We start from the raw sequence: 26,608 nt of genomic DNA on the forward strand, positions 1-26,608 counted from the left end.
CGTCAACAAGAGAATAAAGTTCCGCCTCCTCACCCACGCACACAAAGCCCTCTACGACCTAGGACCCGAATACCTCAACACGCGCCTGTCCTTCTACACCCCCACCAGCCAACTTCGATCGTCCAATCAAGCCCTTGCCACAATTCCACGCTTCCAAAGATCCACCATGGGAGGAAGATCCTTCTCCTACTTAGCGGCCAAGACCTGGAATTCTCTCCCCACCCACCTTCGCCTCACACAGAACCACCCCTCCTTCAGAAAACAACTAAAAACTTGGATATTTGATAAGTAAAGCTCCCCCCCTCCCTCAAGCGCCTTGAGACCCTCTGGGTGAGTAGTGAGCTATACAAATTTTGACTTGACTTGACTATATATATATATTTTTTTCAAACTGTGTGGCATTAACCGGTTCATTGAAAATATCAGGTGCCGGTTTGAGCTTACCATAGGCAAATATAGCTGGGAGAGATGTGCAAGAACAGAGACTCAAATAGGAAGTCCTCCTCAAGGGGCGCCTAATACAGCTCTATGTTGTGATAAGCAGCTGACCTACATAAAATCTCATTGAAATGTATTTATTTATTTATTTTTCACATTTTTAAAGCGCACTGTTACCCGGAGGTGTCCTGGCGCTGAAAGAGGAAGAATCATCCGGTGGGGAAGGTGGGGCAGGGTAGAGGTTGAGATCAGTATCCACAAGGAGAGCTACATCATATGAGTCCTAAGGGTTTCCATGTGGAGGTACATCATAAGTGTCCCCCCCCCAGCATGTTCCCCTGTGTCGGAGTGTGGTCACCCCTGTGGAGAGTAGGATACTATGGCTGGCAAAGAAGATGGGGAGGAGGCAATGCTTGAAGTCTGGGTGGAGTGCAAGAGAGTGGAGGCAGTCTGGTGTCCAGAACAGAACGAATAGCTTTATCTTATTTTATCCACTTCTTTGGAAGAGAATGGAGCTCTAGAGCTGCCTCAAAACTATGCTGTCTCTTGGAAGGTATTCGATCTGGCATCAGAATGTGGCCCATTTGAGAGTGGATGACAATTTGTTTTTTTGGGCATCAAAGTGCTCTTCTAACTTCTGGGGGGCAGAGTCAACTGGTTTATGGGCTGGTCTTCTGATCGGAGCCAAGTGTTTCGGCACCAACATTGACTTGTAATGAGAGACAGACTATTTCAGAATCGACGGTCGGGTCAGTGCTGAGCCGGGAGCAGGCTGCACTAAAGGCTCTGGTTTTAAGATTTTCTTTGGTGCCATGCTGCCACTGGCCATGGTATCCAAAGTGGACTGTCTGTGTGGACCATGTTCTGATGGCAGTGATGGCCCAGAAACGTGCTTCTGTGGGGCAGAAGCTGAGTGGTGTCGAGGTGGAGCTGTATTCCAGATCTGTTGAGCCGGTGGGAGATCTTGAATATCTAGATCAGAGCCAGTACTTACTTCATGTGAGAAAGCCTTCTCATCAGCGGCCAAAGGCTTGGGTTGATGTTCCCCTTCAAGCTCCTGATTGCAGAAGAGGTCTGGGATATTTTCTGTGCACCTGCGCAACATCTTAACGTCATTGGCCCAGTGGTCTTGAAGGGTCTTTTTCAGCCAAAGGGATTGACATACTTCGCAAGCGGCTTCTTCATGCTTGGATGAGAGGCAGAGATTGCAGACCTGGTGGAGATCAGCCCAGGAGTATTTTGCATGACACAACGGGCAGTATCAAAAGGGCACCCGTTCCTTCACAGAGAAGACATGTTGAGAGTAGACTGCACTCACGAAGAGAAGCCTGGCCAGGGAATGGAGTCACCGGCAGATTGCTCTGAAAGGTAACTGGAAACGCCGACCCAATATGCAGGAAAGGGGACAATGCGATCATAAACTATGCCGATGGAGAGACAGGGAACAAGAAACTCAATAACAATCACAGTGATGGAGTTGATCCGAAGCATGCAAGCACACGTCAACAGAAAAAAACATTTTAACAATAGAGCCTATGACCATGCACATTGCAAGCAAGAGGGGGAGTCACACTCCCTCGTGGCTTGAGAATAATTCTATGAAGCAAAACGACTTGCACACATCCGAGTCCAACACTAGATGGCAGGAGTATGCACAGCATGTGTATCTACAGCCATACATACCTCGAACATGGGCCTTTAAGCCCCTGTTAAGGCTGCAATAGACAGCCATAACTAGCATGCAGTTCAACACTCACATCTGAGCCATTGTACCACTGCACCTGCTACATCAATGACAGCTATGTTCTGTTTGCGGAAAACAATGGTATTTAAGGTATTTTCAAGCTTCTTTGGTTGTGTATCACACTGAGGTCACCTACCGCATTCATGCTTAATGGTACGCATGTTAAACTATTGTTTAAAATTCGATTTGTAGGAGACGACCTATGACACCACAACCAAACAGCATACTATAACACATTGCTTGAAGTACTGTACTACTACACAACAGTTCAGATATAAGAGACACACAAATAGCAATGTTTTCCTGCTGGACAAGTTGAGATTTGGCAGGCTCTAAAGTTTGGATAACAGATCTCAATGCAACCACTTCATTTCTAATTTTGAAATTAACACAAGTGGAGGAAGAAAAATCTGGCAGATAAAGATCCTCACCATCATCTGAACACTCGAACTGGACTTCCTTTTCTGAATTGACCAGTCAGAGAGAAAGAAGGAGAAGAAAATGTGACTGTGTGGGTTTGAAACATCATCGCACCGAGTATATACAGTAGTAATGTTATTTTAAGAGAAAAACCTTATGTAAGGTGGAGGGGGAAGAACGATAAATGGTTTGTGGTAAGGAGGGATTGAAAAACGGCTGGTGCTGAAAAGAGTGAGTAAATCCAAACTCCACACAAGAAAAAAAAGCCTTTAGGGTGACAAAATGATAAAGGAAAAATACAAGTTATGCAAATTGGATAATATCAGTGAAAACAATTTCAAAAACCTTAATACACCACTCTGCTTAAATGATACATCTTTCTTAAAAAGGGGGGGGTGGAGGGGCATTGATGTTCACACCATGCCACTCAGACTTGGCAAATACTCCATTACTTCATTTCCTACTGATACAGCTCAGATGGTTTTACTGGCTATGCCTTTTGAATCAAGCAGTACTAAAATGTTGAAATACTTTAAAAACAAGCAGACTATGCAAAGTGAAGAGGGTAGGATAGCAGAGTTCTCCACATGCAAAGAGTAATCTGTGGAAGAAAAGGTTACAGGAACAACCGTATAACAAGGAATCAACAGCTAAATGCATAGAAAACGTTTGAGGGTGAAATAGTCCTCTCCATCCCTATCTCTTGCTATTTACTAAAAAATAAAACACAATAAATCGAGAAGGAGAGGCACCAGCATTCTGAAATCAAAAAGGAAAGAGTGGCATTCTGGAAGAACATAGACCGCAGCAGATTAGGGGAGCGTGGGAAATGAAAGGTTTACAAAGAATAAGCATTGTGGGAGTAGGTTTTCCAATTAATACAGAATAAGTATAATACAGTAAAAGGACATTATGTAGCCTAAAACAGTGCATGTAAGGGATTATAACCTGCAACAGTATTTGAATGAGGTATCTGCTCGTCTACACTCACCAGTCAAGTATCATCTTATGTATACTGAGGACTGGCAGATAATACTTTTTTCAGATAGCCTTCAGGCCTTCTAGCTTTATAGCCACCAAAATGTCAGGCATACCAAGGAAATATCTAAGTGATTAATCTCAGTAGCTAAGAGCTTAAAAAAAAAAGACATGCCTGTGCTATAAAAGGACTTAAATGACTTGAGAGAGAAGGGAAGGTGGGCAGCAGGGAAGGTGGGCAGTAGCACACCACACATTTGTAGATGAGGCACACATCTAGAACTATGCAGAGAGAAAACTGTTTTTAGAAACTGTACACTACCTTGAATGGTAATGGTAAATACTTAACCATGTTATCCTTACATGAAACCAATATTCTAGATTGTTTGAAAGACAAATTCCATTTTTTTTGCCGAATTTCTAGCTCATCCTTATTACAGCATCAATTTCAACAACTACTCTTGTATACTCAAAACTTGAAATAAGAAACTTTGAAATTTACGGTGAAATTTGCAGAATTCTGAATAGCAAACGTGTGCATATAGTCCTTATGTGGACCGTTATTAAGCCAAAATACAAAGAGAAACTGGTAATACTTTACTAATTAAATAATGTATCTGTCGGGAATCAATCTATGCAACTTTAAATGAGAGGTCAGTCTGAACAGTAGCTGTGTCTTAGCTTTGGTTATTACTAGAATTCCACTCTATGCTTCAATTCAGAAAAAGGGCATTCATTCCCTTGGCTTACAGTCACCTTAACCTCTTGATCATGGAAAGGTAATTTCACCGCAATTTGGCAGTTCATCTACTAATATGGCTACACGAATATCAGAGGACTCAATTCTCACTGTAAATCACTGGTTTGCCTTATTGTTCCAACTTAAAGTTATTTAAGTGAAACCGAGACAGCACTTTGATTTCTCTGATTTGGAAAAAGTGCTGTTAAATCTTGAAGTACTAGAAGGCGACTTGGGACTCTTGTCTTTTAATGACTAGATGACGTGAAATGGACAGCTCGCAATGTTTTTAACATTTTATTGGATTTTATGAGTGTGAACTCTTGCAAAGCATTTTAATCAATAAATGAGTCACTACAATGAGTTTGGCCTAAAAGTGTAACCATGTGAATTAGAACATTGCCATTAAGAACAGTTATGAATGCAGAATACATATCCACTGCATTAAACCCAATGAGTTCATTCTTTAGCCAATTCACGGGTCATCTGCTAAGTGTACACAGTAGGAGTTGGTTCTGAACCAACAGAGAAAGCACCGAGAAAAAATGTCATTTTGTTTACATCAGGGTGAAATAAAAACAATCATTAGGACTGGAAATGCTCATCAGCTAGCAGCAGTAATATTTGGAGACATTGTGGAGTAGGTTATGTCAATAAATCATGAAGATTAAAGAGTACAGATTTATAAGGAGATATCCAAAAGAAGTATGTTGGTATAACTGGAAGCCAGCAGGACACCAATGCAAGGGATGTGGAGACCACAGCAGAAACTCTAATTATGATACTGGTAGGATCCCTAATCACACAGAAGTGACAACTGGCAAATGTTATCTATAAAAATTGTAAAGCCTGCATGAAGCATGGAAATGCTGCAGCCCAGCCAGGGCAATGCATTGAATGAATCCGTGCCCACAACAGCCTTCTTCAAATGTAACCAGTCCAGTACATTTACAAGCAATTTAGCTAATTTAAGAGTTGAGTTATCCCCATTAGACAAGCAAGAGACTTGGAGTGCCTATTAGAGGGGTGTGACCAATGCGATTTATTGGGTATTAAGAGGGGGTGGTACTGGTTGGGCATACTTTTTGGGGACACAGATTTGGAGAGGCTCCTGAGTCAGATGTACATATCCATATGTGGAGACTGATTTCCATTCAGCTGTGTAACAAGAAGGAGCTGGCTTTTTTCATTAGTCACTGCTGAATTAAGCGATAGATATGTGCAAGACAAATCAATCTTTCCATCATCAGTGACAAAACTAAACTCGTAAACAAATCCGAAACTGTAAAAACTCTGAAGCACTAGTGCAAAGGTTGCTCTTGAAAAGGAAAATGGACTACCCTCGTCTAAGATAATCCTAAATGTTGGACGTCAACCACTGGAACACATTTGACTGTCACATAGGACCAATACTTGATAAATGATGAGAAAAGCTCCTCCATGAGATGCTGCCATAATAATTAATCACTGAAAAGTTACACCTGTCCAAAGAAAACAACTTGTCAGTAAACATGACTAAGTGTGATGGGCAGCCTGTTTAAGAGCTCAACACACAGGAGTTAAAGCTTTACTCTCCTCAAAAGAGCTTATGTCTAAAACAGGGTATGAATGGGTTACATTTTCTTTTTCTCCTCCAAGACAATAACAAAAGGCAGTTTTATCACCTGTTGGCAGTGTCTTGGTTGTAGAAACTGTACACGAGGATCAGTCTAGGGTGTCCATCAATATAGGTGGAAAATGCAATGTCCCACAGGGACTGATTTAGTCAGAAGGAAGGCAGCCTAATGCCTATATTTGGTAAATTACAGAACCCCTTCAGACTCATTTGTAGCAGTAAATTGTGCTCAGTGAAATAACTTATACTCATGACTGTTTTCCTTCTGAACATACCAAAAGGCCAGATAATGCTGAGGTAAGAGAACTTTGCAATACAGAGGTGGGAAACAGTGAAGGTATTAGATTGACCCACTTGGTCATAGTGGGAATATTGGTGGAAGAGGTGTAGATTGTCTTAATACCATCTGAAACTCCTGCAACGCTCCTTTTGTACAAGTTGTCTTATAGTGTGGGGTTTAGCACTCTGCGGGGTCACCCCTAAACTTTTTGCCTGAGCCCTCTTGTTTTCTTAATCCGTTGTTGTTGGCTTTAGGACTCTGTACACTTTACCACTGCTAACCTGTGCTAAAGTGCTCATGCTCTCTCCTTGAAACATGATCAAATTGGATTACAGCCCATTGCCACATTTAATTAACTTGTAAATCCCTAGTAAACTGGTCCTACATGTACTCAGGGCCTGTACATTAAATTGTACTAGTGGGCCTACAGAACTTATTGTGCCACCCACTTAAGTAGCCTTTTAAAACATATCTCAGGCCAGCCATTACCATCAGTGTGTGTCGTTTTAAACATTCAACTTTGACCTGGCAAAGTAAACTATTTGCCATGCCTAAATCTTCCTTTTTAATACATATAAGTCACTCCTCTTGTATGCCCCAAACAGCCCTTAATGCAGGGTGCATTGTATTTAAAAAGATGGACATATAATTTTAGGCTTTTAGATCCTAACAGTGAAAAATGCCAAAATGAGTTTTTTCACTCCCATAGGATAACAATGGGTTACCTTATTACACTTAATAAGTGATAGCGATAGATTGAGTCCCTATTCCCCAAAAAGTGACTTGTAGGTCCAGGACCTTTGGTGTGGCATCAGTTGAGCTACTCCTTGAAGAATGGAAGAAATCCTGAAGTTTTTCGCTGTTCGCAACTGCGCACAGGCTCATTCCCAACAAGGTCTTGCCGCCCGCGCCGACAGCTAATGTGAAACTCCGGTGAACCAGACACTTCCCGCTACTGGAGCAGTCAGTGATGACTGACCAGAAAAGCTCCACCCGTCAAGTTGCCGCATCGACAGCACGTGTTGACCTGCAAAAAAATCTCCAACAACCGGCCTCAATGCCTGACTGGATCTACTTGCTACAGCTATGACCATCTGCAACACTCTTTCTGCTCCTCTTGGCCTCCTTCACCATGAATAGAACTCTTCAAGCTGGAATTTAGAAGTTAACTTTTTCAACGGAACAAATATGGTCCCTGTATCTTTCCCAAACATGGTCAGCCTTCACTTGTGACTTTCACCTGGTCTTGCACAACCAGATAACCATGACTGGCGTTTGGTGCTTTTAGGCCCTATGCTTACCTTACATCTCTGAAATTGCATATCTCTGGTTCTACTTCACTTTATCACCGTTTAAGTGTTGTATAAATACTTTACACATTGCCTCTAAGTTAAGCCTGACTTCCTTTGTGCTAAGCTGCTAGAGAGTTAAGCTCAAGTTAATTAAGTGACTTTTTGTGATTCATCCTGACCAGTACTGTAGTTGTTGCTTGAGTATGGTTTCACCTCTCCCCCTAACCAACAACCCATTCTCACATACAGTAAACTGAATATGTGACAGAATAATGGACAATTATTTCATTAAACATTCAGGGAGGATGCCTTTGTGACCAACAGTGCTGAGCACTGCAAACCACAAAAGGGTTTTAAAACTGATGGTGGAAAAAAGACCTTTTATAAAGTATAGGGAAAATAGGAAGACAGCAATATTTAGCAATAACACCTATAACTTTTGGCATAAAAACGTCCCTTTTAAATATACCTCCGGCACCAGGAATACTAGCCACTATGTAGAATGCCCATTTTAGAGGGTTTCCCAAGACTGTAAATGTGAAATGGTCACAAACAGCATTATTGATAAAGGAAGATCGCAGGCCTCTAGCTTCCTTTTAGGATATATAGGTCACTATTATCATAAAGGCATGCAAAGCCTATGGCCACAACATGTTACCTCTTGATCTCTACGCAATTGTTATGGAATTTATTCCAGCCTCCTTGACCACCTTATGTAGTGCAGTGGTGAAAGAGGGCATCACAACTGGGGTCAGTTTTGACATGAGGACTTTTTAAATTAAATTCGAAGAAAAGCTACCAACTCAATCCAGTGTCAAACTTGCCATTGTCAACATCAATGCTAGATGCAAGCTATTGGGGTGGTTGATTTTAAACAGTCAGCAAACCTGGATGGAGGAAACCATAATTAACACACAACTTCAATTGGGTTTGAAGGCTGGAAAGGTATGACTAAATAATTGTTTAATCTTTCTAGCTGAAGGCTGTACTTAAAAGATTAAGATAAACATGAGTTCACAGATCTCCATTTAATAGAGTTAAAGCAATTGAGACAGTTAGCCTAAAGGGTTACCTTACCGATCCTTTTAAAGCCAACTAAGTGATGTGTCAGGGATGTGGGCTAGTCACCTGTTCATTTAATTATAATGGTAGTGTTACTTACTAAAAAATGTGATATCCCAAAGACACATAGGAAGGCTATTCTCCAACATGTTTACCAACAATGTGAGAATACTGGCAAACAGGAAGTAGTCTACACCTACTCCTAAATGTATTTTTATAGTTCTGTACTGCAAAAGAGTCCATTAGGAATTGCTCAGCATGCATCATATGGTAGCAAATGAGACTTTGTCAGGAAGTGTTTCTATGATTACCAAGAAAAGCTGGGAACTGTTAAGCCATTTAACTATCTTCACAGATGCTTTACAAAGTTTTAAAACTAGATTAGCCAAATCAAATACGGGGACACCAAATTAGTTAAAACACCTAGGGTTTGCTCTACTATGCAAGCCTTTAAAAAGAGGCATCACATTATGGGGCTGCCTGAAGAGGACTATGCAGTGTGTGCGTCCTATCCAGGTATTTGAAAATAAGGTGGTATGCACCTACTATGTTATATGACCCAAAGTATTTGCTTTGAGATAAGGACCCTATTTGAGACCCCTTCATTATTTTGGATGTATGATTGTCATAGTGTTGATACGCTGTACATAAATTACAGTCTATGCAGATTAGCTCATTTCTGATATAGTCCATGAAAAATGTAATTTCTAAAATCTGAATCCTGAAATACTTATTAGACTGAGCAACAATGCAATCTTACACAGACCGAATTGGATTTCATAGGAGCAGCTTTATGGTCGACTCAAGAGGTTTTAAAGCTTCACAGTTCAGGACAAAATGCAGACTTGAGGAGTAGTCCTAGAACCAGTCACTAGCACCACACTCATTCACAGAACCCTTTGTTAAAATCCCTAAAAGCTAACTGTAATGTAAATGAATATATAAATGAATTGCACAACTCCACTTTATTGTAAAACCAAATGGATACGAAGATGTAGATACCCAGTATTAGTTCAGTGTGCCTTGTCATAACAAAATACATACCCAGCGCCCTAAAAGAGAGTCTTCGGTTGCCCGGCACTCTCCAGCCTCCCCTTTGTCACCTAAATCTTTAGAGAAGGGCGAGCAAGACTGAAGAAACAGGAGACAAGTTCTTATTTAGGGAATGCAGCACTGGTTTAAACTACTCCCCTGGCAGAGGTTGGGAATTAACAAGATAGTTCAACAGGCTACACACAGCCTTTAAACAACTCGTGAGCCAGCTTTGAGAAATCTCTCTAGTCTCAACACACATGCATTTGTCCTGGTAAAAGCTCCCCTACTTCAGGCTGGCCTCATGGCGGGAGGGCTGAGGTAAAGTGGGAAACCATGAGCTCCTTGGCGAAATGGGCCTTTAAAGCAAATTTGGCATTGAAAAAACTGAAGACGAGAGGTGGGTTCCCTGTCAAGGAGTTTGTTTTTAAGAATATGTGAGAGGGGACAATTTACAGGAACCAAACGCAAAATAAGAATTATGGGAGTGATTCTAAAAGGCTAATGGGAATGAAAGAGAAATTATAAAAGGGTAGCGGCAACTACCATCAGGAAGGCTTTATCTGTTCATTTTGTTCCTTGAGCAGCTACAAGAGAAGAACAGAAGAGCATCATCCTTTTACAGAAGTAGTACTGGCCCTGAAGAGTGTCTGCCCGGAATCCCAGGGATAAAAAGCATGGACATAAGTTATAATCTCTGAAGAAACAAATATTTGGTGGAAAATACAGTAACTTCTTAAAGACAAATAAAGAAACTATTTAAAGCCAATCCTTGAGGGCTGGATCAGTCATGAAAACCAAAAGAGCTATGACACTTGCATTATTCATACTGCGTTCTTACAACATGGGACTGCAGGAAAAATGCATTGCCCATGCTATGGATTCAAAACGTTCCAATTCCTGGTTAATATGTTGGTGTGTGGGCTACATTCTGTCCTGAGCAGATGGCAGAAAGGAACAAGAGAAAGAGTGTGTTTAATTTCTCTATTAGTGTCAAGCTCATCAGAATCTATGATATTTTTATTTAACCCGTTGACTGCGGTGCAAAATCTGCTGCGCTGCGGGCGAATTAATTAGTAGGCGGGGTTCGGACGGCCCCAAGCAGTCCTCCGGACATGCCCACTGTGACGATGGACGGCCGGGGGCCGTTCGCGCATGGAACGGGTTAATTCATAACTAAATAGCAAAGGCAAGGTCCTGGCCATAAAGGAGCCAACCCAGAATTTCACAAAAACAGAATCGTTTATTGTCATACTTGTAACCAAGAGCTATGAAACTGAAACAAAAGGTGTTACTTGGGAGACTGAGTTTTTCATGGAATATTCTTGACCCAAGCACTACAGGCTTATTAGGATGAACACTAAAGTTATCAGCTGAGTGTTAAAACAACTCCTAATAAAATAACATGGTTGATCAATATTCCAGCTATGTTCAGGTGCCACATTTCACAGAAAGTCATAGATCACGCCATAAATTAATAACTAGACTGCTTAGGTAATAACAGTGGGTCTCCCTTTGGGTAGTTGATCAATGAGGGAAGCAGCTCCTATGACACAGATCACAGATTCTTCCCATTAACAATCCAAATGAAGGACAATGAGTAGAACCTAGATGGATACAAGCTGTAGTCACATCTTCCGTGGCAAAAAGAAGGTAAGACAAGCCTAAAGAAAGCCTGAAAGAAATAAGTTTAAGCGTTATCAGTTAGACTTACCTTTACTCCATCTGGTTTCTTCAGTAAGCTCTTTGCTGCTGTAAATGCATAGCAAATTCAATGTCAGTGACTAGTCATATAGTGTTACAAGTATTCACTAACAATACCTTAACAATTAACACATAACTGAATAGCCTAAAATCTTTCTAAATATTTCACTTACAAAAAGAGTTTTGCCATAGAGAATTGTTTTCCGCTGCTCTCTGTGCTATCAGTGACAACAAAAGGGCATTCCTAGTACTGTCTTGCAGAATTTAATTGGCTTTCGCTGCAGCTCGCACTACGAGGTGTTAAAGAGACTATGATAAGACATGATAACGAAAACTGTATTTATCACAGGGATCAACATTTCTGAAAGTTTAATTTGTGAACATAACAAAACAACCAATCGTACGACTCCAATCATGTGCTTTCTTTATTTTTAGATTTTGGTTAGAACCAGTAAGTTGTATTTCAGTTATTTTCATCTAGTCTAATAACTTATTTGACTCCTTTTCAAAAATCAAACTTTTGACATACCTATATTTCCTTCTTTGTGGTGTCTGAGAAAGTTTTAAAGGCTTTAGTGGATTTTTAATGATGATCATCTTCACGCTATGTGAATTCAATGTTGTGGTACCAGCTAGGCTTCTATTTACATCCTATTCATACAAGTACCCCAATTTAAATATAGTTAAAATAATGTATTAGGTTTGCATGCATTCTTTATATTTTTTGTGGTAATTTGTCTTTCACAAAATTGTGTCATTTTACTGTTCTTTAATCACAATTTTCCTAACTCCCTATTGCTCACTTGCCCTAAAAAAACTACAAGTTTCTCATTTAACTGGCAAATGTGAGTGGTGAGTTGAAAAGCTCATCAGATCCCCCCAAAAATAGCTAAGTAAATGTTCACGTGCAGCCCTTGCAGTATTGTTTGCAAGCGACCATTTGAGTGACTTCATGTTGGAGTGTGAAGTTGAAGAGAAATAGCTAACATGAATGAGGTCCTGTAAGACTCAATCCTAAATTCAGTAATCACAAAAAAGATGAATTTTCATTGCAAGTTTTATTACAATGTTCTGTGGTCTGGTTACTGAATTAAAACAAAGGCCACCACCACTAACTCTGGCTTTAATACAAACCATGTGTGGCCACAAGTTTTTGGAATAAAATCAGTCTGAGCATCTCAGTAGTTGCAACTACATTGCTTTTACTTTGCAAACTTTATAGCTAGAGTCCTGGCCACAGTTTATAGGACAATGAGAGATTATTTTCAGCAGGAGCATAGCTTTTGGCGGGTACATAAGCTACACTCAAAAATAGACTGAGAAAAAATCTAATCAAAATCAGATTAAGTAGAGAACAAGAGGGCCATATGCAAATATTGAATTCTGTGGGCTATTTAATACAAACAGCTACCACTGATCACTAGATGGGAGTATTGGGGATGCAAATGGGTCTAAATACCTGTACCCTGATCTATATTTGGTATGGACACCTTTATATTTAATTTGCAATTCAAGACATAATGGCTGCATGTACATGCTCAAATGTAAGCTCAGATGGCTTTGAGCTACAATATTTGAGGGTTTATTGGGCTTTATTTTTATTGTTTTAGAAATACAATCTGTCCACGATTTGCTAAATCTGATGTTCATTTCATTCTGAATGGCTAATATTGCACTACAAGGTGATATGTGGGAGCAAATCTGTTTTCCTCAATTTGATTTAAAAATTGATTAATTTCTCATTTTCACAGATGTTATTCATATAAAGATTGCGTGCTCTTTAAAAGCGTGTCATCGCCTCTCCACACCCACATATGCAGCAAGCAGCAGCAAAGTGAACAAATTAGTTTAATTAGGGTGACAGCAAAACATTTGCCTTGAATCCAAGTGATCTCTGAAGCCAGAAGGCGATGCGTGGTATAGCAACCCCAAGGTGGTTATTAATAGAGAGGCAAGCAGAGAAAGGAGGAGTGAGGTTAGCGGACAGAGCTGAGAGTTCAATGGAAAACAATGGCAAGTGCTTGGGAGAAGCACACAGTGGTCTCTTCCAAGAGCTACGGACCTTACCTCCCATGAAACACATTCCACATAAAAGGAAGAAAAAGAAAACAAAATGAAAACACTTTAACAACCACGTCATTATGGAGAAAGTATCAGAACGCATGCACGGCAATGAAAGATAATGACTTGAGAACTGAAAACAGAAATCTGAAATGTTCCATCAAGGACTCCTCTTTTTGATGCTTCAAGAGACGTAGGTTCTAGGAAAACCTATTCGCTGTTCCATGTTTTTTTATTTTTTTTAACAAATAATATAGTAGGCTGTTATAGAGATTTTTTTGCTTGTGGAATTCAAGTTGAGGTGATTGATGTCAGAGAGAGAGGGATGGATTTTGGAAAAGGGGGGTGGTGATGGACAGAGTTTCTGAATGATGCAGAATACTCTTACCAAGTCAATAGATCATTGTTTTAATCCATCACCGTTTTTTAGCTCACTGCACCATCCCAGCTCAGAACCTGGCTATATGCAAATTAGTCTGTTCCTGTCCCAGTGCATGATGGGAACAGGGCAAACCAAACTACCAAGCCAATTCTTATACTGGGAAGGAAACAAGCTTCCGGGGACCGGTTTCTGGCATCACAGCCTTCTTCGGCCCGGCTTGCTTGAATCCTGATGGTGCAATGAGCAAGGGACTCACGTCTGAGTATACCCTCCCACACATAGTGTGGATAAAACCGATTTTGGAAAAGGGGGGTGTTTCAAGAGACGTAGGTTCTAGGAAAACCTATTCGCTCTTCCATTTTTAAAAATTTTTTTAACAAATAATATAGTAGGCTGTTATAGGGATTTTTTTGCTTGTGGAATTCAAGTTGAGGTGATTGATGTCAGAGAGAGAGGGATGTTCATGTAGCAATGAAAATGGAGACTGATCACGAGAAGACAATTGATGCGTACAGAGCACTCAATCAAAGTTGACTTTCCTGAACACTTGGGCACCCATAGAGGCAAATTATGAGCTTTGGCAATAATGCATCTGATGTGTTCTCTGTGCAACAGAAACACTGAGGAATTGAAAAAGCACCCTTCTGGTCAGAAACACTTGGCTTCAACATGAAGCACCTTCTGAATTAGATGAATATGGGGGTGCTATGGTTAATGTTTAGCAACGAGGCCTATGATCATAGGCTATGTATAAAAAATGGCCCTTGAGGCAGTCCACCATACACATAGTAACCAGATGTCTATGTGATTCAGGAATGCAGTGCTCCAGTCCTGTGCTTTAGCTGAAATTAAAAGCATTTTGCGAGTTTGTGTCTTTTTTCCCCATAGCTGATTGAACTTAGCTAATACAGATGAAAACAATCATTTGTGAAATAAAAGCCAAGGCCAGGAGCATTGCATTCTTCATTAGATTTAGTCATCTGGCCACCTTAAAAATGCAGATTCACATCAAACTAAAATGTGACTGATGAAAAGACTGTACATTTTTTCATGTGAAGTGTGTTGGAGTACCCATCTAGAACCATCATTGTGAAGGCACAGACATACTTACTCAATTGGTTAGTTGTTAGTCCAACCGTCACTTAATACAGCACCTGAATATGATTCCACAATACTGGACCTTGACATCATTAAGGAAGATCAATACATTTGACTCCCAAAGAAAGCGAAAAATCTATAGAATGTGTTCTAGAAATGCTAGGATATAGATTTAGCAATAGCAGCCAACTGATAGCTTGCAGGCCTGTGTGTCTATCTCAAGGCGTATGCATTGCTGTCATTGCTCATAAATGGAGACCCAAGGAGTAAAACTGTGGAACATTCGGCCTTTCAGAATTTGATTTTTCTGGCTCTGGCCGAAAACATTTTCTCATTTCACAGGAGAGACCATTAAAACGGCATTTGCTTGAGGTGTTACAAATGCCTTAGCCAATTCCCTTACACAGGCTGTCTTACATGTGGTTTTGCAGTGCTACTTGAATGATAAGAGCCCCTTATATGTACTGGAACAACTGCAAGACGCTGCTTTCAGCACTGTACAGCAGAAAACCAGTTACTGACAAGTGCAGAAAGTGGCAATTTATGGTCTAACATCAGGATGCCAGAGAAAGCGAAAACACTGTAAGGGTGAAAGAAATGTAAGATATAAATTACTCACACTTGCTGGAAAATACTGTCAGTTAACATTTTACGCTTATGGAACAGTATCCCTGGAATACATTTTTTGAAGGTTATAAACCATGAGATAACCTTTCCAAAAAAAAAAAACAGTGCTGGATTTAGTTATCAAGGAATATAAATAACCCTTCAAATAAATGAGTAGCCACCATGAAGGGTCTAAGGAAACTTGATCATGGAAATCAAGTAGGTCACATATGACAAAATGACAACTTCAGTGTTTCTTCAGGAAGTTTCCTCTGCCTGAATCTGCTCGTTAATGAGTTAGATGACACGTTTGACGGAAAGCAAAAACAAGTACATCTTCCTACGGCAAGCGATCTTATGTCTCACAGTAAATTCTCTTCTTCTATCAAACCATTTTGTACTCAAAATAGATAGACAACAACACAATTAAAACACATTTAGGAGGAAGACATACCTGAAAAATTTCTAGTCGCCAGCATAGTTGTCAAAATAGCCCCCTGTAAGGCAAATTGTTGATCGGAAATTACTCATTTATATTGTAACTGCAAAAGCAGTGAGGAACAACATCATGAAAAGAATTTACTGACGCAGAGTGACTTTTGCCACATTTTAGAATGTTAGATTTAATAAATGGGCCACAGTAGACCTGATGCACAAAGCAAGGGGTGAAAACATTGTAAATTACTCCCATATGATGCATAGATATTGAGAACAAAGTTTTAGCAACTCGCAGCATTCTAGAATAGAAACAACGACCTTTCAATTTCCAGGGGTAGTGACATTTCTATCATTTAGTATGTAGAATGTCCATTGCCAGCAGGCAGATATGTGCACATACAGAAATAAAACTATCAGTCATTGGTACATACAACTTTCTATTTTTTTCCAGCAAGTGGAAATATGTCACCAAGAAGAAATCCCTTCTCTACACTCCTAACAATGGCAGTACTCCCTTTCTATTCAGAAGGAGGTACCCCATTTATTCTTGCAAGGTGAAATGTAGCAATCTGATGATGATAAAACTATATAACCTGGATAAAGAAATGCCCACAACACTACTAGGTCTTGGGGATGGCATTCTGTAGAATGACAAACTTACCAACATTTACTTTGCCAGCGACGACAATTCACCATAGTCAGACAAATGCTGATGATCGCAGATCTTTTCCTTTCAAATGCATATATTTGCACACCTATGATGAACTCACAGCTTTGCAAATCAAGCAATTTTTGGTTTTGCAAAAATTATATATGGGACTTTTCACTTGTTCATTTTTTTATTGTTAAAAAGACATGCCAAGAAAAATACAAAGTTTCACCTAGCAAACTACGAAACAGTATCTGTTCCTGGGACCTTGAGTTTCCTTCCTGTTGGTTCTACCTACTCTTTGATCCCATACTACATGATCTGGGCCCTCACTTTGAGAGACCAGAGCTACTCAACCGCATTAACTCAGGGAGACTGTATGGGGCAGCCACACAGAAGCCAATCATCAATTAAGAACAAGCCAATAAGTCACTGCACAGCCAGTGCTTTTACTTGAGAAGAAAAGGTTATTTCATCTCAACGCACAACTAAAGGATGCAACTACAATGTAAAGTGCACATAATGTGAACGGTTATACTTGTAATCAGTAACTAATGTGTTTTGGGAACTGATTGAGGGTACTCCGGAGACTCGCATAGTTAAAATGCATTGTACTCATAGAGCCAATGTGAACTGAAAGAAATAGTCCCCAGGGAATTGTTTGCCTACACCCTAGGCTAAAAAAAAAAAAAAACAAGCAGATGCATCCAAATACACATCTCAAAAATCCCTCCAGCAAATCTGCATTTGTCTCCCACCTCCAATTTCCTACTTCAAGACAATACTCTTCCAAGATTACCCAGAGCAATTGGCACTATCACTTTTTCCCGGCCGCTCTGGGCTCCTAATACTAGGTTGCATCATCCCTGTCCGATATATATATATATATATATATATGTATATATATTCCTCAATATGCACAATTCAACATTAGTTTTGTCGTGCTCAATTTTGGGTTCCAAAGCCCTTCTAACCGGGGCTCTCAATAGACACACTTTGAATCAAAGTAAAATAAACCCAAACTCACAACTTTTGTTATTTTAACAAAAGCATTGGAGTAATTAAGGAATATATTTCTTTGATAGGTTAACCGATCTAATGAGTAGAAACTGAGGAACAGTCAAAGCAGCCAATTTGCAAAACTGAAATAAATAACTAAAGATGACGGGGATTAAACTGAAAAAGATGGAGATTTAATTTCAACCATGCGGTGAGTTGGCAAGAATTCAGTAGGGAGTCATCAGCCAATAAGTGGAGGATTATAAAGGATGTAAAATGTTCTGAACAAAAGCCTACATTTGTGAAGCACTTAAATGAGTGCAAGTTAAGGGATTTATTAAATTTAATGAGATTTCTCTGGAAACAGTATAAAAAACACTCTGGTACCTAGGTATACACAGCGGTTTCCCTATTTTCTCTCAAACTCGGACTGCCATGTGACGTTGTAAATGCAAAAAGCTTCTATCAAGCACCATTTCCAATGAACATGCTGATAGGGCCTCCTTTGTATGAAGTCCCCTCATTTGTTTCTACAAGAAGAGGGTAGTGGTCATTTTGTAAAATTACCAGCTCTATATCAGAGAAGGCCGTTTTATTTTTTGAGGGACAGGATTATATAGGTGTAAAAGTAAATGGGAAAAAAGTGCTAATGGCACAGGAAGCCGGGTGACTGTTTCGGAGGATCCCTTTATAATTACAACAACCAATCAATATTGAGCTCAATAAAAGAAGTTCAGTGTTAAAGCGAGTTTGATGGAGACAGCAGGTTTATGAGAGCAAATGTGAAAAAACATAAAAAACAATTTGCATTTTGAGCTGCAGTTATTTTCTTTTTATATGCTGAATTCAAGTATTTGCATAGTGAAGTCATGAACTAAACTAAATCAAAGTATCTGCGGAGAATGAATATTTGACAACCAGAAAGGAGACATTAGCAGTGTATCCAATATGCAATCAACGTGCTTATTTATGGAAACCAAGAAAAGGGATTCCTGTGGATAATAATTTTATCAAAGAAGATAGCTTACAGAACAGTCGAAAATTTGAGGAATATTTTTGGTCAGGGCAGTAGTTGTAAAAATCTGATGTTCCAAAGTGTCTTATTGGATGTAGTAAGAAATCACACATTATTTAAAATTTCGTATTTCTGAAAATTTCAGTGATTATTTTATTATATGCCTCGACTGGAAACTAATAGGTGATTGAATGTGCACATACTTTGGGGTCTATTACAATAGCCTGCGGATCGCCACCGCCCATATGGCGGTGGGATCCACCCCCCATTATATACCGCCTGCCTCCCATTTCCCCCGCTAAATTACGATGGCGGAGGGACCCCGGCAGACAGAAAGACCATCTGCCGGTTTCCCGCTTATCGACGAGTTGACCGGGCGGAAAAGGGGTTGACTATGGTGGCGGTGTCTGCACGACACCGCCATCCATATTCCAATTCAGGCGGAGATGTGCCTTTCCATGGGGGTGTTGCCTCCCTGGAAAGGCATGCGGTCCCTGAATGTGGGGGCCCATTGCGGGCCCCCAGGATGTTGGGGGGTGGGGTGCACAAGGGGGGTACCTATGGTGCCCCCTGCATTTGCATGCACAATGTGCCAGGCACCGCGTGGTGACTGTCTCGTTGTGCATGCAAATGCAGAAGATGCATCCACAGCATTGTAGATGGGGATGCCACTGCCCTAAATTGCCGGTGTGGGACAGCCGCACCACTGGTGGCCGGTCCCAGCACCACTAGAGTGGTGGGCGGACGAAAGTCCGCCCAAACCCCTTAGTGTTGTGAAAACAATGACAGGGCATTTGGTGCCCACGAACTCAAGGAAAGCTCTGTTGTAAGAGGGAATCACTGGTGCAATAATTTCTGAAATATGTCATGTTGTGTAGATGGTAGCTGGTCTGTGTGTCGTTCTGAGTGTTCTCTCTGCGACAGCTCCGTCATAATAAACCTGTGTAAGTTGAGCCTTTCGTTTTTTAAATGTCGCAATGAAACATGGCAACAACGCCGAATTGTTTCCCACTGAAATTAGACTTTATTTAAAATGTTACTTTGATTTACAAGAGTGAGCAAGCACATGATTATTGTAGTACAATCAGTTACAAGGAAAGACTTTGGAGAAGCCCCCGACTGCGCAGTCATTCATTTAGAGAAAGGTGCATGAATGTCCCAAATCGCCTGGTGATGGGGGCAGCTCTCCAGATGACTTAATTGGTGAAAGAGTGGTCTGCCAGTGGTAAGTACAAGTTCTGGTTTGGTATACCAATAGAGAAAAGGCACAAAACTAGTCCATGAGGACCCCAGCAAGGAGGGAATTCAGATATTCAGGAAATATTACTTTACCTTCAGTGACTGTTGAAACATTGGTAGGGAGCCTGGGATTCGGTTTGGTACTGATTGAAGCAGATAAACTGCACATAAAACCGATTATGACACATTTGAGAGAAAAGATGACAAACGGTCACCAACTGTGTTAACTATAAATTACAAAAAACATGAGAAAATCTTGAATACTAAGTTACTGCATCGTAAAAGTATGCAGACAAGAGTAAATTAGACGAGAATTAGTCATTTGAATAACAATTTGGTGGCACCCTTAACTAGTATTGAATCTTTTCAAATCATAGTAGAGATAATGTTAAGTGATAAATTCATTTGCTCTAAACACTTATGAAGCACTTATGCAGGTAATGTAGCCTAGAGGATATTATATGTGCCACTTAGGGCTCATTCGAAACTTCATATTTGAATATGTGAAATTGTGCATCAAATGAGAAAGGAAAGAAAGGTGCACCACGACTATACTAAAACCAAAAGCTCTGAAAGTTTTAGGGACTAATCTTTATACATGTACTAATGTGAATTATTCGAAACAATAATAATTTATGCTTTGAAATCATTTTACATGTTGCTGCTTTGGAAACACAGTAACAGGTCATAGTTAACATGTTAAGTACAGTGAAACTAAAATGCTTTATGAGTGCAAATAAATTGAAAAATATATAGAATCCAAAGATTATGAATGAAATGTCCATTTTTAATTGTTTTATATTCCGTGTATTATGAGTCAAATTCAACTTAGGCCTGCATTTTCCTTACTTGTTTGATTCTGCTCCCATGCAAAGGCTTCGTAAAGTTATAATGTGAAGGGAAAATATGTCTCATTGGGAGAATTCCCATTCGCATACGAGGACCGTCTGCAACAATTTTGCTACTTTGGGAACATCTGTTATGAGAAAATGTCCTCTTGAACTCAGTCATGTGGTTTTGCAAAAGGACTATTGTTTGGAAGTTATACATTATGTGATGATCACCACCTTTTTGCTATAATTTGTGTTTTTGTCATGCTGCTTGGCAATAACCCTAAACGAACTGACCAGTGGACTGAGTGGTCAGACCAGATGAGGTGACCCAGGAGGTGTCACCCCAGAACTTGAGGTCATTTTATACATTGAAGGTGACGGAAAGGTGATGTGTGTGTTCCTTCTTGCGGACTGAGACACATTATTAATTTCTTATTACTTTGTGGAACTTCCGAGCAGACACTATCAGCTTTTCCTTTGCCTGATGCATATGCTGTTTGTGCTATTACTGGGCTTCTTTCCCACACGGGAGAGTACCGTTGAGCTGTTATGGTTCATGTCCCTTCCCGAACTTTTCCAGACGTTTGGTAATGGCAATCAAGTAAATTGGTTTGATTATCCTGCACTCTTGAATGTTAAATGCCAGAGATTGATATATTCACTCCTTAAGATTCTTGATAAACCTAACTGGTCTCCAATAATTGATTGTGCATTCTAATTAGGATGTTAATGAGGGTTCGGAATTCAAATAGACAGATCTCTGATCAGCAGACACTAATGGTATTATTCTGCTTAGGATTACCCGAATTATTGGTTTGCATGATCTTAGTTCGATTTAGTCTAGCTGTGATAATGCTGTATTTGTGTAATTTAGTTTTGAGAGTTATATATTTAAATCTAATTAAGAGTTTGTAGGTAGTTACCCAATCGTGGTCCTCATTTGATAACTGGGTTGGATCCCCTATGTCTGACCCCTTTTGGCATGAAGCAAGATCCATTGGAGTACCAAGTAAATGAACCTGAAGTGTAATGCTAGGAGATAAAGGGTTTTAAAGAAAATGGGCCCAGTGGCGTTAAAGTACTAAGGGCCCTATTTATATTGATGTTAAACCTAATCCGTTGCAACAGTGATGGAGTATGCTTAATGCAACGATAATGGTACGGCCATTCGATTTAGATGTGGGCGGACCATAGGTCCAGCTATGGCAGTAACTGCTCTGTCACTGCTGTAGCCAAACCCCTCAGATGGCCCAACGGTGTAAAGGCCACAAGAGAAACAGATATATATCTGCATGGCCAATTAGGATGGCCGTATATATAGCCATTTTTTATTTTAACTGACCAACAGGTAAACGCCGTCGGTAAGGGACAGCTAAAAAGGAATAATGACCCCTCACTCTGGGAATAGACTTCCACGGCGGGGTGGGTGGCAGACATTTTCTTTTCTTTTTTTTTTTAAAGTCCTCTTATGGGATTTTCTTTTTGGAAAATAAAAAAATAAAACTGTTGGGTTCCAGCCAATACTTTATGAATGACCACCAGCTTCAATATAATACGCCTTAGATTGTATCTGTATGTGTAGTGCTGGCTAACTGCAATAATAGAATGTTGGAAATACGATATGAACCGGTGATGGGGAATCAAGATCCTGTTCCATTCTGCCAACCTCTAAACCACACTTGTAGAAAGATTACAGTTGAAGGTCAATATCATAGCTTGTTATGCTATAGGATAACCATGGAAGAGGGTGGCAAGTCTGGTGAGTAATGGATGAGGCACCCCAGCTTGAGTGTACTTTTACCCTTTTATGATATAAAAGAGACTTCCAAGTGTGCCAAAAAACACGAAAGATACAATAGGTCTAGTGAGTTATTATTGTAGTCAGTGCTTGTTATAAATCTGCAGACTTGTAGATACCAAGTGGTTATCTGAGAAACACAGGAGAGAAATCAGACTAATCTCTACTTATGAGTAAAGAAACCCATCAGCACACCAGTCGGTGGAGCCTCATCATCTGGGTTTTGTGGATACGAATGATGTCCGTTGGTCTACTCGTCAATTAATTCAATGAGGGTTTTGATTAGTGGATCATCAGACGTATGAAAGAAAACCATCTACCAGAAGATGGGTGTTTGAAGGGCTGATAGGATAAATTGCAGTGCTCAAAAGAAAACAATATTCGTGAAGGAAATAAAAATACCTGTTTGAGTAACTGTTTTGTATGATACATACCTTTCTTTGCCTTTTCTTTTTGTGTTTGATTTCACAGGAGAGCTCTTGGATTAAAGAGACCATACCACTGGTAGGTCTGTTCTTTTCACGTCTTTTGATAAAAAATTGCAGTAGTGTACTTCATAGGTCCTGACGAAAGCCCGAAGGGGCTGAAACATGTTGACCACGTTCTATCTCTGATGAATAGTAAAAAAAAATTCAAAATACTATATTCACTCTGCTTTTAGACATACCGTTTTGATGGTCACCCCTATTAAAATTGCTTTCTAGTCATCAAAACAGGTATTTTTATTTCCTTCACGAATATTGTTTTCTTTTGAGCACTGCAATTTATCCTATCAGCCCTTCAAACACCCATCTTCTGGTAGATGGTTTTCTTTCATAAGTCTGATGATCCACTAATCAAAACCCTCATTGAATTAATTGAGGAGTAGACCAACGGACATCATTCGTATCCACAAAACCCAGATGATGAGGCTCCACCGACTGGTGTGCTGATGGGTTTCTTTACTCATAAGTAGAGATTATTCTGATTTCTCTCCTGTGTTTCTCAGATAACCACTTGGTATGTACAAGTCTGCAGATTTATAACAAGCACTGACTACAATAATAACTCACTAGACCTATTGTATCTTTCGTGTTTTTTGATAGTATAGTTGGGGGACAAGATACAAATAGGTCTATAAACTCTTACTCCCTTAGGACCCCACTCTCCATATTTTTCTTTCTCCACTTCCAAGTGTGCACCTTCTGTGGGGGCAGAAGGTGAGAGGGACCCCTAACCATAGTCTGGACGTCTCCTTCAGAGGAAGTGCACTTTTGCACTAATTGTTTTATCGGTTCTACTGGTTTTAATCCCACTAGTTTTACTGCTTTTAATCATTTTAAATATTTGTGGCTTTTATTCACGGTGTGTTTATTCTAAAATCACTCACCGACAGCCTTGAGCAAAGTAGTCTCACCATCTCCGCTTCCCTGGTCCGCCACAGCATTGCCGATTGAGCGGAGGGAGGCGGACACTCCTCTTCCACACCTGACTTGCCTGACTTCCGGTTGGGCAGTAGATCAAAGGTCAGATTAGAGCCCGGCCAGGTACAAATGCACATGCTTGGCGGGACAAGCACAGCGGACGCGCCGCTGGGAGCCCCAAGGCGCACTAAGGGCAAGTCCGCCTGCACCAGTCAGTGCCAAAATCGTGCCAAGCGCCATAAATTCAGCCTTTTTTCCCCCAAACTAAAGAAAATAGAATTAAGTGGTCAGGTAGGACTATCTTTCAGAAAAAACGATTCCTGTTGCCCCCAAATTGCTCTCAGTCAGGATCTCTCCAGTCTTCAATGCCACAAGTGTGGTTTTAATATCTCCAACCTCAATTCTTCTCCCAGTGTCAAACAGGGTCACATTAATAACACTCAGCATCTTACTTCACACAAGTACCACCTGGCCATGATCAACACACAGTCCTTAGTAAAACATGCTTTCGAGATGGCAGAGCTCGTTGTGAATCAACACCTGTACGTCCTTTTCATCACTGAAACATGGGCTAATGATCACTCCAGCCGTGACCTGCCAATAGCAACTCCACAAGGCTATTCACTGAAAAGAGCAGGCAGAATGGGAAAAAGAGGTGGCAGTCTGGGGATAATTTACAGAGATCATTTTAAAATTAAAATCAATTTCATGTCTAACTCTGAATGTGAAATGTTATCCTTCAACCTTGAACTAACAAATCCTCCTTTAAATGTCTTCTCATGTATCACCCCCCAGGCACTAGACATGACTTTCTTCAGTCAATTCATATGTTAGTTGCGGGGGGGATGCAAAAACAACTACACAGTACTCGGATATTTTTACTTCCACTTAGATTGTACTGAGGATAAAGACATGGAAGTTATTCTGGAGATTATGAATGCTTTCAACCTTCCACAATTAATACATCAGTCTACTCATAATGGTGGTCACGCTCTGGATACGATTTTTTTCGAATAAAAATGTAATTTCTGTCAAAGAATTTCTTCCCCTTATATGGTCTGGCCACAAAGCAGTGCATTTTGAACTGTCTATTCCGCTCCTCACTCAAAGCAGGGCTATAGATTCCATCCTCTGGTCTAAAACGAATTTCGACACTTTAGACCACCACCTGGCTCAGGCAACGCTTCCCCAGTTGCTCGACCCTAATCAGACCACAGCTTCCTACACCAAGTGGCTCAAATCGGCCATCTCGAAAGCAGTTCCACAATAATGCGGCAATAAACACAAACTTAAAAAATCTGCACCTTGGTTTTCAGATGCTCTTCGACTCCAAAAACTAAATTTTAGAAAACTGGAAATGATTTGGAAATCAAACTAGAATCCAGCTGATAAACTAATATATAAACACTCCCTAACCAACTATAAAGCAGCCATCAGGGAAATGTCATCCTTTTTTACACAGCAAATAGAAGCATCAAAGAACTCCGCCAGTGAACTCTTTCAAGTCATAAATAAACTAACTAAACTCCCACAGACGAAAAGTAATAACATTAGTCAATCTTTTTGTGAGGAAATCGCTACTCATTTTCGTAGCAAAGTAGAACAAATCTACAGTCAATTCTCTACCTCCTGTGACCTCAATACTAGCGCTAGTTCCATGATTGTCCAAGCTGCAGCCAGTACAAGTCCTCCCTCCAACCTCAACCAATTCACATCTCTTTCCCCTGTAGATGTCCTTCACTTACTTAATTCCACCAATTCAGGATCACCTTATGAACTATGCTCCCCCTCCATATTAAAACAGATTTCAGCTCAGATTGCTAACTTTCTAGCCAGCATCTTCAATGGGATGTTTAGCACAGGTATCTTTCCTGATCTTTGGGAAAAGGCCTCTATTTTGCCACTCCTAAAGAAACCAAACTTAGATCCTGACAACTCAGCCAACTACTGCCCGATCTCTAGGCTACCATTTCCAGCCAAACTCGTAGAAAAACTGATCAACATTCAATTGACACCGTTCATTTAGGATAATCATCTGTTGAATCTCTCTCAGTTCGGCTTTAGGGCCGAACATAGTACAGAGACAGCATTAATAAAAATCACAGATGAATTAAGAACTTTCCTGGACAAAGGGGGCTCTGCAGCACTCATCCTCCTAGACTTGTCGGCAGCCTTCAATTCGGTTGATCATGTCACTCTTGTCAACTGTCTCAAAAAATTGGGCATTGCTGATAAAGCCTTGGCCGTACGTAAATAATTTCTAAACAGAAGACACTCAGTCATGATGGAGAAATTTTCATCTAACTCCTCACTTCCATGCGGTGTCCCCTAGGGATCCTTTCTAAGCCCTCTGCTCTTCAATGTCTATGTTTCAGAATTGGCCTCCTTGATCAGATCTTTTGGATTTTCCCCTATATCTTACGCAGAGGACACATACATTGTGTTGTACAGAATTAACCATCTTTCAGTTTCCCAACTGTATGTGAGCTGTTAGTGACTGAATGGGAAGGCATTGTCTCAAATTGAACTCAGAGAAAATTGAGGTGAAACTTTTTGGTAACAAACCTCAATTTTGGATCTCAGCATGCTGGCCAGCAGAGTTGGGAACCCTCCGAATCTCAGTCCAAAAAGCAAAAAACGTAGGTATAACAATAGATGACAAACTGAACTTTAATAAACATATTAGCTCAGTTGTCTCCACCAGTTTTAACACTTGGAGAATCATCAGAAAGATATTTCTTTTTATTCCTCTAACCACCAGAAAAACAGTTGTTTCCTTACTA

General features: G+C 40.2%; 1 protein-coding gene across 17 annotated transcripts in view; it reads right to left on the reverse strand.

The window, feature by feature from the left end:
- The window catches only part of CAMK2D (calcium/calmodulin dependent protein kinase II delta), an 805,387-nt gene that overhangs the window by 223,283 nt on the left and 555,496 nt on the right, over positions 1–26,608 (reverse strand). For 6 of the 17 annotated variants that reach the window (XM_078676756.1, XM_078676751.1, XM_078676753.1 and 3 more), the window contains exons 12-13: positions 15,906–15,948; positions 11,315–11,349 (exon numbers count right to left, since the gene is read on the reverse strand). In XM_078676756.1, coding sequence (XP_078532882.1) covers positions 11,315–11,349; positions 15,906–15,948 — 78 coding nt within the window. Of the gene's footprint in view, positions 1–2,613; positions 2,647–11,314; positions 11,353–15,905; positions 15,949–26,608 lie in introns of all 17 variants that reach the window. The other 11 variants (XM_078676755.1, XM_078676750.1, XM_078676752.1 and 8 more) reach the window with 3 other exon arrangements.

Source organism: Lissotriton helveticus, chromosome 2_1 (assembly GCF_964261635.1).
Source record: "Lissotriton helveticus chromosome 2_1, aLisHel1.1, whole genome shotgun sequence".
Classification (NCBI taxonomy): domain Eukaryota; kingdom Metazoa; phylum Chordata; class Amphibia; order Caudata; family Salamandridae; genus Lissotriton; species Lissotriton helveticus.